Source organism: Ursus arctos, unplaced genomic scaffold, assembly GCF_023065955.2.
Source record: "Ursus arctos isolate Adak ecotype North America unplaced genomic scaffold, UrsArc2.0 scaffold_2, whole genome shotgun sequence".
Lineage (NCBI taxonomy): Eukaryota > Metazoa > Chordata > Mammalia > Carnivora > Ursidae > Ursus > Ursus arctos.
The window spans coordinates 87,187,397-87,201,642 of record NW_026622874.1 but is presented as its reverse complement, the minus strand read 5'-3'; the positions used below and the strand labels follow the sequence as shown (position 1 = coordinate 87,201,642).

General features: G+C 57.1%; 1 protein-coding gene across 1 annotated transcript; it reads right to left on the bottom strand.

Annotated features, from left to right (window-relative positions):
- Nucleotides 1-30: 30 nt before the first annotated feature.
- On the bottom strand, nt 31-12,177 carry RABEP2 (rabaptin, RAB GTPase binding effector protein 2). The gene is made up of 13 exons (XM_026515681.4): nt 11,592-12,177; nt 10,908-11,117; nt 6,472-6,629; nt 4,228-4,338; nt 3,796-4,143; nt 3,502-3,597; nt 3,312-3,410; nt 2,280-2,435; nt 1,536-1,713; nt 1,392-1,403; nt 1,251-1,306; nt 955-1,071; nt 31-535 (listed from the first exon to the last, which is right to left on the bottom strand). The coding sequence occupies exons 1-13, from the start codon at nt 11,929-11,931 to the stop codon at nt 434-436; spliced, it is 1,983 nt and encodes a 660-aa protein (XP_026371466.2). The 5' UTR covers nt 11,932-12,177; the 3' UTR covers nt 31-433.
- Between the last annotated feature and the right edge of the window lie 2,069 nt (nt 12,178-14,246).

Here is a 14,246-nt window from a genome sequence, read left to right as displayed (position 1 = left end):
CCTGTCCCAGGGTGCACACGTGGAGGGACTGGCTGCCGCGGGCCAGAGGCTCCCAGCCACGACGCACGGCTCGGCTGTGCCTTGGGGAAGGGACGGCGCCGTGACGGGCACAGCTGTTAGTCTGGCTGGTGGGGGAGCAGCGGCAGGAGGGCTGGGACCCAGAAGGCAGCATGGCAGCCAAAAAGCCGCAGGGCTAAACCTACACCTTTGGTTCCTGGAGGGGGCTGGGCCTCCCACCGAGGTGTCGTCCTTGGGGGCAGAAGGCCAGCCACCCCGGGGAGGAGGAGCTGGAGAGAGGGCGGTGGTGGCCCCATCCCCTCAACCCCAGGCTTAGAGGACACGAAGACTCTATCCTGAGATCCCCAAAGCCCAGGCCTCTCGGCTCAGGAGCGGGGAAAGGCAGTCTCCCCCAGGCTGGGTGGCTTCTAGCCCCTCAGGTGTCCTTGATGTCCCTGATGTCCCTGAGGGGCGCCTCATCCATGATACCGCGCACTTGCTCCAGACTTTCTGCTTGGCGGATCCGTTCCAGGCGCACCTGTGGGGTCCGGTGCGGGAGGAAGGGGGAAGGGGGCCCTTGGTGGGGAAATGCAGCCTCCGCCCCACCTGCCAGCCCCCCAAGGGGCAAGGGCCCGGGACCAGTATACCCCGGGGCCCCACCTTCCCCAACCCACAGTGAAACTGGGATTCGAGGGCAGAAATGGGTCCTGAGAGAACGGCCTGCCAAGTGTGGGCAGGCGCAGGCAGGGCTGCCACCGTGAGCCAGACGCCAGGCTCGGGACAGAGGGCTTCCCACGTCCCACAGAGACGGGCGCGCAGGGTCTTCGATTTCTTCTGAGCAACAGCCCAGAGGAAAGGAGGACGCCAGCCTCGGCAGGAGGACAAGGACGCCCCTAATTGGGGGACTGTCCTTGTAGGACCTGGATCACGGCCGCCTCAGAAGGGGACACAGCGTACCTGCAGGGCCTGGGACAGTCGTACAAAGTCCCTCTGCACCTGCTCACTGGTCTCCAGCTCCGCCTGCAGCCGCAGCACCTTCGCCCTCTGCTCTGAGAGCAGGTCTGTGAGCTGGGCCTGTGGGGACAGGACGCAGGGCTGGGGCCTCGCGCCGCACAGGAGGGTGCGTGGCCGGAGACACACGATGTCTGGACAGGGGAGCCCCCTCCACCCCGGCCCTAAGCCTGACCTCTTCTGTGAGGCCGGGCCTCACAGGAACAGAAAGGGCAGCAGGGGCCCCCAGAGCCCAGCCTCACCTTGCTCTGTTCCTGCTGGACCCGCTCCATCTCCGTCCTCAGGCTGCACAGGGAGGCTGGGAAGTCAGGCAGGGGCCAGCCGTCAGGCCCACGGCCTCCCTCCTTCCCGCCCCGCCCGGCCGGGCTCCGGCCTGTACTCACCCTCTAACACCTCTGTGTGGGAAGGAAAAAGAGAGAGGTCAAGGCTCCTCCTTCTTACACCGGCTCCTCTCGCCCAGTGCTCCCCTGCGGGGAGCTCAGCCTCCCCGGGAGCGAGCCCGGGGTGCCCCGCTCCCCGCCCCTCACCTGTCTCCTCCCGCTGCACCCTCAGCTGCCCGTCTAGACTGGCCCTGGCCGCCGCCTCCTCATCCAGCGCCTCGCGGAGCGTCACGATCTCAATCCGGAGGCGCTCGGCCTCGTGCTCCCGGGCCTGCTGCTGGGCGCGCGCCTCCTGCCGCGTGTGCTGCACCAGCTGCTGCAGCTCCTGGAGGGGACGCCGGTCACCGCTGGGGGCGGGAGGCCGCGGGGGCCACCGTCCCGGAGCAGGACACCCCCCTCCCACAACCAGCGTTAGCGCTCCGCTGTTCAGGCCGGCGCGTCCGTGTCGTGGATACGACACCAAAGCAGAGCAAGGCAACGACAAAGGTCAGGACAGCAGCCACAGAACCAAGGGGCACGGAGTGGACTTCGCGCTTCTTTGAACTCAGCAAAGGCCGCGCACAGATCAGTGACGCCCGCTTCTTACAAACCACGATGATGGTCAATTCGATTCTGTGCATCTCACTTCAAAATAACCAACCCACCGAATTCCCGCTCCCTTCATGCCGCGCACTCTGCTAACTCCTCTTCTCTTCACGCCAAGGCCGCGAAGCGGCTGTGCGCCCGTTCTTCAGACGCGGAGTCGAGGGACTTGGCCAGGTGACGCAGCGAATACAGAGCAGCCCGGGTCTGTCCCCAAGTCCCCTGGCTGCAGGCCAGTGCCTTGCCGTGTGTGCGGGGAAAGGGCCAGCGGGGCGGCCCCCGGGCTCTCGGCACCCACACGCCGCTTACCGGCACCGAGCTGGGCAGCGACTCCTCGTGGCCGTCCTCCTGCTCCAGACCCCGGGCGGCCGAAGACGGCGGCTGCTCGGCCCGCAGCCCTTGGTTTTCCTCAGTCAGCCGCTTCACCTCGTGGCTCAGGCACTTGTGTGACGTGGCCAGCTCCGCCTGGGGACAGACAGTTAGTAGGAGAGGCTGAGGGGGGCCCTGAACCCTCTTCCCGACACCACTGATGGCCAGAAAGCCCAGGCCGTCCTCTGCTGAGGAAGGAAGAAGCACTCTTTATTAAGTGTCTTCGACCCCCGAGCTCTTTTTTTTAAGTGGGCGTGGAGCCCACTTAATGTGGGGCTCGAACTCATGACACCGAGATCAAGAGTCGCAGGCTCCGCCGACCCGGCAGCCAGGCGCCCCTGATCCCCAAGCTCTTTACACACTCCCCTCAACGGCTCGGAGGTCCCAAGCGGCAGGACCTCGAGTGTTCTGTTTGGTCCATACGGTTTTGTTTCCTTTTTAAGCTGAAATTAGTTACCAACTTTAAAAACTGGGCGACAACACTAAGTACCCGGCTTTCTGGCTTCTCCTGACAAATGAGAAAATGCGGCAGCATCGAGCTCACATTCCCACCCGGCTCCCATCCCAGAGCCGAGGGGCAGCAGCGCCCTTGGCGGGCCTCCCGGCTGGCCACACGGCCCCTTCCCGTCTCCACCTGGCCCGATGGATTCATTTCCACTTTCCGTCCGGGCTGGGGGACATCCGATCTGCAAGCCTTGCTTTTAAGCCTCACTCGTGACCCTGCAAGCTAGGTCGCACCACCTGGATTTCGTGGAGGCGAGGCAGGGGCCCCGAGCTTGCGGGATCCACTCGAGATCACAGAGCTGATGCACGGGGGGGGGGGGGGGGGGCGCGCAGAACTTCTGCTCTGACTACGGTGCCGGGGGGGGGGGCGGGGGGGGGGGGAGACAGGTGCCATGATCCTTCCGCGTGCCCCTCTCAGCCAGTTCCCGTCACACTCCTGTCCCTCGCGCCCCGGCCCCCAGCCCTCACCATCTGCCGCTGCACCCGCTCCTGGGCCTGGCTCACGGTCCCCTGCAGGGTCCGCAGCAGCTGCTCTGAGTTCTGGACCTGGGCCAGGAGCACTTGCATCTGCAGGAGGAAGGAGGTGAGGGTGAGGTCGGGGCCAGGAGGCCAGCGGCCAGGCACCCTGCTGGGGCGGCGGCGGCACAGCAGGCCCCACCTGCTTGGCACAGTCCTCGTTGCTCCGTCTCAGACCCTCCTGCAGCTCGTCCCGCTCCCGGCTGATGCTCTCCAGGTCCTTCTGCAGCTGCCGCCCCTGCCACAGATGCCGACGTCGGTCTCAGCCTCTAGGGCCCCAGGGCTCCTGCACCTGGGGGGGGCAGGCAGCTCCCAACCAGCCGCCCTGCTTCCGTTGCCTGAGCCCCGGTTCTAGCTCTGGGCGTACACACAGCAGGTGCTCAGTGAGCACAGGGGCGGGGGGGGGGGGGGGGCACTGCTCCGCCCCTCTGCTCACCTCCATTTGCAGCTGCTCCCACTGGGTGTCCGGGACAAGCTGGTAACCGGGAGGGGGCAGGTAGATGCCCTCGGGGACCAGGGTGCCCGTGGACACCAGAGAGGCTGTCTCCTCCTGCTCGGGGCTCAGGCCCTGACGGCTGCGGGGCAGGGAGGTGCTGCCGGCCCCGCCGCCGAGGGAGAAGGAAGAGATGGAGGCACTGTCGTCACAGTTGTGGGCGAAGGCTTCGGCTGCTGCACCCCCGTCTCCGCTCAGCTCCTCGAGAGGCTCCAGCGGAGGCGACGGGTCCCGGGACAGGGGCAGCAACTCCGTGGAGCCGTGCAAGGAAGGGGGATGCCGGGGACGTCTCTAGGGGAAGGGGCAGGGAAGAGGCTGGAGGGCTAGGGTCCTGCGGCGCCCCTCCTCCCACAGCACCCCCGGCCGTCCCCTCACCTGAATCTCTTGAATCAGCTCCTCTGCCCGGAGCAGTTTCGCCTTCAGCTCCTCGATCTCCTGCTCCATGGGCAGCACGATCTCCCGAAGCTTCTCCGAGTCCTCATGGGCCTGGAGGAAGGGGGTTAGGCAGCAGCAGCCCCCGCTCCCGACAGCTGGACCCCTCAGGTCTGTTCGAGCCTCCTCTCTAAGCACGTCAGCCCTTCTAATCCTCCCAAGAAGTGCTGTCCATCCCCATTTTAAAGATAAGAACACAGAGGCTCTGAGATCTTACACGACTTGTCCGCGTCCCGCAGGAGGCCCCAACATCCACTTTTACTTCTTTTATCACAGGTGCTCACATTTGTAGTTGGACACATGCCCTAAATTCTACAACACTGTCTACATTTCTCAGCTTCCCTATAACTAAGCACGGCTACATGACTAAGTTCCAGCGCATGAGAGGTTAATACAAACTTCCAGGAAAACTCCTTAAAGGGAGAGGGTGTGCTTTTCTTTACTCCTCTTCCTCTTTGATGGTTAGACTGTGGATATGATGGCTGGCACTCCAGCAGTCATTTTCGACCATGAGGCAATAAGCTACCTACGGCAAAACTGTGCCATAAGAGGAACCTGGGTTCCTAAAGACGTGTTGAGCAGACATCAGTCCCGAAATGTCTATCTGTGGACTTTAAGAAAAATAAACTTCTATCCTATTTAAACTACCATTGATTTGTGTTTTTTTTTTTTTTTTAAGATTTTATTTATTTATTCGACAGAGATAGAGACAGCCAGTGAGAGAGGGAACACAAGCAGGGGGAGTGGGAGAGGAAGAAGCAGGCTCATAGCTGAGGAGCCTGATGTGGGGCTCAATCCCATAACGCTGGGATCACGCCCGGAGCCAAAGGCAGACGCTTAACGACTGTGCCACCCAGGCGCCCCTGATTTGGGTTTTTAAATCTCTTCCTAACTAATATGTCCCGTACTCCCATCCCTCCCACATTGCTGGCCATTTCTTTTTGGTCTGTTTTCAGGTTTGGGATCTTGCTGAACGCGCACAGTCAACGGCCTATGGCCACCTCCAGCCGGATGTTACACAGGCTCCTCCATCCCAAGTACGGCCAAGTCTGAACCACTCACAACGCCGTTTCTCCTCCTACAGGCGTTGGGTCACCTATCCAGCTGTCCAAGGCCGCAACCTGCCAGTCACCCATCCTCTTCCAATCCGTGCCCATTCTACCTCTTGAATCACTCAAAAACCTGTCTCAAGCCTGCTCAGTTTAACCCTCCAAATCCGTATGTGGACAGTTGCAACAGGCAGGGTGAGCCTGCATGGCCCAAACAAAACAAATACACCTCTGGTCCCAACTGAAGCCCCGAAAGACACACGCTGCGGATGCCCGGGCATAGGGTGGCCGATGGCCGAACGCGGGAGGTGTCAGGACTGAACTGCCTGGCTCTAGCCCTGCTGTCCTTCTGCTCGCTGCACCGGGCTACCGCGCGGCAGGGCCCTCTCCCTCACCCCCCCGTGGAACTGCTCCCCAGGATCGCTGGGAAGGCAAGCGGCAGTCTCTGCTGGAGGCCGTGGGTTGCAAGCCTCCTTTCTTGGGCTCCTATTTTGATCTTTGTCTTTCTACCCAGGCCGTCTTCCCGAGCCTCAGTTTCCTCCTGCATGAAGTGCGGTGAGCAGCTACCCTACCTCACGGGGCTGCTGTGAGGATCGAACGAGGTACTGATGTGAACTTGCTTTGAAAGATGGAGTCTGGGAGAGCAGCTCCCTACCACTGTCCAGGACACCAGTGATAAAGGGGGCGATAAGCCATAGGCATTAAGAACAAGAATTTTAGAACCAGGCTGCCTCAATGTTTAAATCCCTACTCTGCTTTTTTCTGTGCAATAACCTGGGGAGATTTCCTGAACGTCTCCGCACCTCACCTTACTCATCTGTGAAACGGGTCTAATGGGGAAAGACCAGAGAGACGGAATGAGTCAAGCAGTGTTCCTGGTGCCTAGTGCACGAGTGCTGTCCTCAAGCGTTAGCTCCCTTCCCCCCTGCATCATCTCCTTCATTCTGGAGGCAAACCAAGCCAGCCGTCCTGGCGGGAAGTGGCAGAGCCAGGACCTTGCCAAGTACAGAGCTAGTACGAGCAACACCTAGAATTATTACTGGGTGCACTGCTCCCAGTGATCTGGGGATGGGACACCGACACTCCCTCTGCCCCACGGCCACCCTGGCCGCCTCGACATCTTTCCAGTCACCCCAACCTTTTCCATCTGCTTCTCCAAGGAGTCCAGGGGGTGCGCCCGGGACAGCAGCCGCTTCAGGCGCCCCAGCTCCCGCTCCTTCTCCTCACAGTCCTGCTGTTGCTGCTGGCGCTCCTGCTTCAGGGAGGTGATCTGGGCTTCGTAGCTGCTGATGGACTCTGGAGAAGCGGGAAGGGCAGAGGAGGGGGAAGGTCAGCGCGCTGGCTCTACCTGTGGGTGAGGAGAGGGGCTTGCTGCCGTCGCCACTCTCGGCGACGCAGCTGACCAGCGCGACGGAGACAGCGGGCTCTGCGGAGAGGTGGCCCTGGGCCATCAGCCTCTCTGCCTCGGCATCCTCTGCTGCAAAGCGGGGACACTAATGATTACCCCGCTGGGCTGTTGGCAAGTGAGACGACATCTGGAAGGTGTTCGGCCCTCCTCCCGGTACGCGATAAATGCTGAAGATAGGATCTCTACACCCGTTAATATGTACAGTAACAAGCAACCTCCAACGACAGTAGTGAGAGTTTACTCTGGACCAGACTCCGAGCGGGGCTCTGGACACAGAGAAATGAATCAAACACAAACACTAAACCAGAAGCCCACACTCTGATGGGGAAGGCCGCTGTGGAAACAGTTACAAAGCAGCGGGAGGACAGCCCCAAGAGGACCATTCCTGGGCTGGAGGGTCCCAGAGGAAGGAGCTCTTCACTCTGCCCACCCGGCCACGAGAGGCCACCGCCAGGCAGCGGAGGAGACAAAGGACAGACGGAGTCACGGGACCAGCACAAGGAAAGGCTCAGAGGTGTGAAAGCGGAGGGTGTATCTGGGGCGGGGCGGGCATACTGCCAGGGCTGGAGTGAAGGTGCCCGAGGGCAGATGCTGCAAGGGGGGCCCGGGGCGACAGTGGATGCCTCCTGAGGCCGTGAATGCCACACCAAGGACTTTGGAATTTATCCCACAGTCAGTGGGAGGTGGAGGGGATGCTGGGTGGAACAGAGCCATTTTTTCCTTAAAGATTTTTTTTTTTTTGAGAGAGAGAGAGTGCGCACGCGTGAGTGGGGGGGTGGAGAGGGAGAGAGAGAATCTTAAGCAGGCTCTACGCCCAGCACCAAGCCCCTTGTGAAGCCCGATGCAGGGCTCGATCTCACAACCTTGAGATCATGATCTGAGCTGAAATTAAGAGTCAGACACTTAACTGACTGAGACACCCAGGCGCCCCTTAAAGATTTTTTTTTTTTATTTCAAGATTTTAAGTAGTCTCTAGACCCAACATGGGGTTCAACCTCACAACCCCGAGATCAAGAGTCACATGCTCTACCAACTGGGCCAGCCAGTCGCCCCACCAGTTTTATTTGCACAGTTATTTATCTTAACACGTACTAACATTAGAACTGAAGGTTCTCCTTCCAGACTGCCTGGGTTCAACCTTCTGCTTTCTAGCCGTATGACCTCGGGCAAGTTATCTAACCTCTCTGGGCCTCAGAGTTTCCCCGGCAAAATGGAAACAGATCCTAATTCCAACCTCACGGAGACTGTTATGAAGATTAAATACTCGTAAATCGGGGCGCCCGGCTGGCTCAGTGGAAAGAACACGTGACTCTTGATCTCGGGGTTGTGAGTTTGAGGCCTATGTTGGGTATAGAGATGACTTAAGTAAATAAAACTTAAAGAAATACTCATAAAGTATTTAACTCAGAGCCTGGCACATAGTAAGTGCTCAAAAAACATTAACTACTTGGGTGTCTGGATGGCATCCGGCTTTCGGTTTCAGCTCAGGTCATGATCTCAGGGTCATGAGATCAAGCCCTGTGTGATTCTCCCTCTGCCCCCCCGCCCCCACTCTCTCTCTCAAATAAACAAATAAATAAAAATAAACATTGAGGGACGCCTGGGTGGCTCAGTCGGTTAAGCGTCTGCCTTGGGCTCAGGTCATGATCCAAGGGGTCTGGGATCGAGCCCCGCATCGGACTCCCTGCTCAGCGGGGAGCCTGCTTCTCCCTCTTCCCCTCCCTCTGTGCTCTCTCTTGATCTTGCTCTCTCTCAAATAAATAAATAATAAATAAATGTTGACTCTTACAACTACAGGTATGCTCCACATTTCGAAAGTTCACGTTACGCCACTTCGCTTTTACAAAAATCCTACAGTAGGGGCGCCTGGGTGGCACAGCGGTTAAGCGTCTGCCTTCGGCTCAGGGCATGATCCCAGCGTTATGGGATCGAGCCCCACATCAGGCTCCTCCGCTATGAGCCTGCTTCTTCCTCTCCCACTCCCCCTGCTTGTGTTCCCTCTCTCGCTGGCTGTCTCTACCTCTGTCGAATAAATAAATAAAATCTTAAAAAAAAAAAAATCCTACAGTAGTTCGTGTTTCTACTAACTAAAAGAAACCAAAGAGGATTTTCACTTTTACAAAAAACGGCAGAAAGTGACAATAGCGCTTAGCGTTTGTTTTGCAGACAGCCCTTAGAGAGGCAGCGCGCAGCCCGGGCAGCCACGGCGGTCCCACAAGCTCCTTCTCAGGGCATGACACTCAGCCGCCCAGAGTCACAGCACTGAACTGTGGGAGCACCTGTGCCTGACCTCGATTTACTCCGCGCATACATTAGCGAAATGTGTCGTAAGGTATCAGAAAAGCCAAAGAGGATTATTTTTGGGGAATGGGAACACTCAAACAATTTTCCATCTAAATTAATGGTAATTGTGCCTTCCTTTTACATGCTCTTTTGGTTTAGAAAATTTTCAGAGGAGGGGCGCCTGGGTGGCTCAGTCGTTAAGTGTCTGCCTTCGGCTCAGGGAGTGATCCCGGCGTTCTGGGATCGAGCCCCACATCGGGCTCCTCTGCTGGGAGCCTGCTTTTTCTTCCTCTCCCACTCCCCCTGCTTGTCTCTCTCTCACTGGCTCTCTCTCACTGGCTGTCTCTGTGTCAAATAAATAAATAAAATCTTAAAAAAAAAAAAAAAGAAAATTTTCATAGGAACGCCCGGTTTTTGGATGATGGGGGAAACCTGTATTATTATTATTCAGGACACACTTAAGTTTCTCTTACATGACAGGAAGTTTCTTTTATTATTGTTTTTTAAAGTTTATTTAAGTAATCTCTACACCCAACATGAGGTTCAAACTCACAACCCTGAGGTCAAGAGTCGCGTGCTCTACCAACTGAGCCAGCGAGGCATCCTGAAGTTTCTTGTAAAATAAATGTACGTGAGGGACGCCTGGGTGGCTCAGTCGGTTAAGCGTCTGCCTTGGGCTCAGGTGATGACCCAAGGGGCCTGGGATTGAGTCCCGCATCGGGCTCCTTGCTCAGCGGGGAGCCCGCTTCTCCCTCTGCCTGCCACTCCCTCTGCTTGTGCACTCTCTGACAAATAAATAAAAAAAATACTTTTAATAAAAAATAAATAAATGTGCATTTAAAAAAAATGAGTCTGTTCATTTATTTTTAAGAGGGGCCAGGGGCAGAGGGAGAGGGGGAGAGAGAATCTTAAGGAGGCTCCGCACCCAGTGTGGTGCCCAACCGGGGGCTCGATCTTACGACCCTGAGATCATGACCTGAGCCGAAATCAAGAGTCAGACTCTTAACCGACTGAGCCACCCAGGTGCCCCGTCCCCCCAAAACTGGCTTTATTTAAAGAACAAATACCAAGTAGGTAACAGAGTAAGTTGTACGAGGAGATAAGCACGGTGCACGAGTGATATGTGGATGCCTGAAATGTGGGAAATACGGCCCTGGAGAAGCCTGGAGCCAGTAGTGGTTGTTAAGAGAAGGAAATGACACGGTGAGATGGGAATTTTAGCAAGTTCAGTCTGGAAGCCAATGTCAAGGCCAGACTACAGAGCCAGACCTGCGAGAAGGCTGGGGCACAGTCCGGGGGAGTTGTCACTCCAGCAGGGGCCCTGGAAGCAGAGGGGTGGGACAGGGCTGGAAGCTATTTCAGAGACTCTGGCCTCTGACTAGAGAAGGCGGAAATAAGAGCAGAGGCTGGGGGATCTGGGGTTCAGGGAGCTGGTGCATCTCAAGGACACAGAATGGAAGGGAGGCAGGGAAGTCTGAACAGGTATGGGGCAGTGCCAACGTAGGGGTGCTTGGGGAAGGAAGGAAACTGGAGGGTTAGACTCACGGAGATCGAGGCTTACATGAGGCTGGTTCCAGGAACTGAAAAGCTGCTCATCTTTCAGGGTTGATCAGTCATCAGTGAGGGACAAAAAATGACAGCGGGCAAGGGAACAGGTAGAAGCTCTCAGCTAAACTTAGCTGGAACTCACAGAGCTGCTTCTAGCACGGGCAGCACCTCTATGCAAATCAGAAAAGGGCACCCCTTCCTCTGGGCGCCGAGGCCTACCCTCTGCTGGGCAGCCCTGCTAACCTACCGCATGGCCTTATCTGTGCCCCCTGACCCCTTGCTTGTCATGCATTTCCCTCTTATGGGGCCGCTGGGGAGTCTGGGAAGAGTCTCACCTTTCAGGATGGCCTGCAGTGAAGCCACCTCCTCTTGGCACTGCCGCTGCACTGCAGCCACGGCCTCGGCCTTCGTGCTCTCGCTCACCTCCGCCACAGCCTTCATGGTCTCCATTTCCGCCAGGGCGCCTGCCAGCTCAGCCCGCAGCCGGCTGAGCTCCTCTGACTCAGCCTCCACCTTCGCCCCTTCCTGGGGTTGGGGGTCCAGGGCTGTGGGGGACGGAGAACAACCTCTTTTCCCATCGCTCCAGGGTCCCCTGTACCGGAGACCATCAAATCTAGGAGTCCTGCAACCTGGTTCTTGCAGCCACGATCCTCATACCTTCACCCGGCCCCGCCCCGCTCACCAGGCCCCGCCTCCTTCGCACCTCGCTCTACCATGTGCTGCCCGGAGCCACGCCTTCCCCCCCCCCCGCCACCTCTTTTCCCAGACTAGACCCCGCCCTTCCAATGGTCCCGCCCCTTCCCTCACTGGACCACCTCTCACCTGCCACTGGCCCTACCCCTCGACCGCCGGACCACGCCCCCTCCTCCGGTGGCCGCAGGCCCCGCCCCCTCTCTCCAGACGGCATGGCCCCGCCCCTTTCTCCCGTCTCCCCTCACCACCCCCCATCCGCCGGCTCCGAGCTCGGCCCCGCCTCCAGCTCCACCGCCCCTCGCGTGCACGGACGCGCCTTCACGTACCGGCCCCCGGCCGCCGACGCCGGCCATCCTCGCCCGCGGCCGCCGGCGCAGCTGCCGCCATCGCCTCCGCGCAAACGGCGGGTTCCAGCACTCCCTGGTGACGGCGCTCACCCCTTCCGGGTCCCCTCGGCTGTTTCCGGATCCGCTCGGCTGTTTCCGGATCAGCCCCGGGCTCGAGGCCCAGGCCGGAGCTGGGGACTGATTGCCGAGCCCGGGCCGAAGATTTCCGAGTCCGAGTCCGAGCCCGGCCGCGGGCGCCCCGCCCCTCCCCGCCTTCTTTCCTGGGCAGCGCTGTTCGAGAAGGACGCTTGTCCTTCAAATCCTGAAGAAGTTCTTTCATCAAAGGCCTTCTGGCGTTTCCGCGTGACCTGGGAAGGTCTACTCAGGTTACACCTCCTCCGGGACGCCTGCCGGCCTCAGCCTAAAGAGGGCGAAGTTCTCGCGGTCTCTTCCGAGCCCCGCAGCCAGCTCCTCTATGGTCCCCTGGTCCCCTTCCGCCGGGGCCTGGCTCACGTTACAGCGAATTGTGGCCGGGCCTGTCTGCACCTCCGCCCTGGTGGAGCGTCCCTCGGGGCAAGGCTGGGTCGGCTTCACTTTTCAGGGCGCAGGAGTCCCGCGGAGTCGTTGGAGAAGCTAGAAACTTCTGCGTCCCCACCCCCACCTTGATACTCAACCAGTCAGGGTTTGCTGCTAATCCCCCCTCCCCTCTCTGTGCCTCTCAAATCCCTCCTCTCCTCCCTGGGCCCCTGCCCTAAATCAAGGTCTCATTATCTGTGAACTTTCCAACAGGCAACCTGGCATCTTCCCTTGGACGGTGACGGGCAGCTCAAACTTAAGTCCAGAATCTTGATTCCCATTCTTCTAAACCCGTTTCTCCCTCTGTGAAGTACATTCCAGCAGCCTTTAAGTCCTGTAAGCTCTATCCCCAAAGGACTGAATACTCTAGAAGGTGTCCCTTTTTCTTTTTCTCCAGCAGTAACACCATCTCCCTCCTGAACTTCCACAACGCCTCCTGTTCCCCTGTGGCGCCTTTTGGCTCCTTCAGTTAATTCTCAAAGCAACTAGAGTGTTCTTTGCAAAACAGATCTTATGTCAGCTTAAATCTTCTAGTTCAATCAGATTTGAAAATAGGCAAAGGACGGGACTAGACAATTCACTGATGTCACAGATGGCAAATATGTGCATGAGAAGATGTTCACCGTCATCAGCCATTAGGGAAATGCAAATCAAAACCACAAGGAGATACCATTACACACCTACCAGGATGGCTAAAATTTAAAAAGAGTGATAATACCAAATGCTGGTTGGTATGTGGAAAAACTGGATTTCTCTTATATTCCTGATGGTAAATGTAAATGGTATAGCCACTCTAGGACAGGGTGTGATAGTTTCCGGGGTGCCCGGCTGACTCAGTTGGAAGAGCATGTGACTCTTGATCTTGGGGTCCCAAGTTTGAGCCCCACCTTGGGTATAGCGATTACTTACTTAAGTAAATAAACTTAAAAAAAAAAGTATGACAGTTTCTGACAAAACTAAACATGACATTATTATTATTTTTTACTTATTTATTTGACAGAGACAGCCAGCGAGAGAGGGAACACAAGCAGGGGGAGTGGGAGAGGAAGAAGCAGGCTCCTAGCAGAGGAGCCTGATGGGCTCGATCCCAGAACGCTGGGATCAGGCCCTGAGCTGAAGGCAGACGCTTAACGACTGCGCCACCCAGGCGCCCCTAAACGTGACCTTATTTGAACACACTAAGCTTTTCCCGAACTCCTCAGTGAGGCCTTCCCTGACTATCCTGTCTCAAGTCGCTAGCTACCTCTATCACTTGTCCGCTATTAAATGACTTCTCGCCCTCTGAAATTGTTTATGGATTAACTTGTTTATTGCCTGTTCCCCTTTACCCTTCCGAGTCCCCAAAACTTGAATCAAAGCTCCATGAGGTGTCCTGTCCCCTGCTATTTCCCCAGCACCTACCACAGTGCCCGGTAAAAACAAAACAATAGTAAATAAACATTTGGTGAATAAACCAATGAACTAAGGAATACTTTCCTCTGCCTCCCTTTAATCTCCCCTCCACACTGCATCCAGGAGGAGTTTTAGAAAATGCAAACCTGGCCAGGTTAGGGGCTCCTGGCTGGCTTAGTCAGAGGAGCAAGTGACTCTTGATCTCAGGGTCGGGGTTGTGAATTCAACCCCCACATTGGGTGTAGAGGTCACTAAAACAAATAAATAAACTTAAAAAAACCCAATCTGGCCAGGTTAACTCCTGCTTATAAAACCCCAGCAGCTTACTGCTCTCAGTAGCTTACTGCCCTGAGGTTCTCTGTGTGTGAGGCAGAGTTTTTTGAGAAGGAGATGAAATGATGACTATCAGGCTCCAGTCAACTACCAGGCTTGGAGTTTATCCTGAGACCCTGGAAGCCTTTGAAGACTGTTGAACAGGAGAAGCATATGACTGATACCAAGGAAGTTCTTTCTGTGGGGAGTGTAGGTAGAAAGCAAAAGAGACAGAAGACAGCCCACAAAAGAGGCTGTTGAGGTAGTTCTGGTGGGAAGGGAAGAGTCCAAAAAGAGGAAGTTGGTTCTAGAAATATTTAGGATGAAAATTGGACTAGCCTTGGCGACCGAATGCGTGAGAGGGAAGTGAAGAGA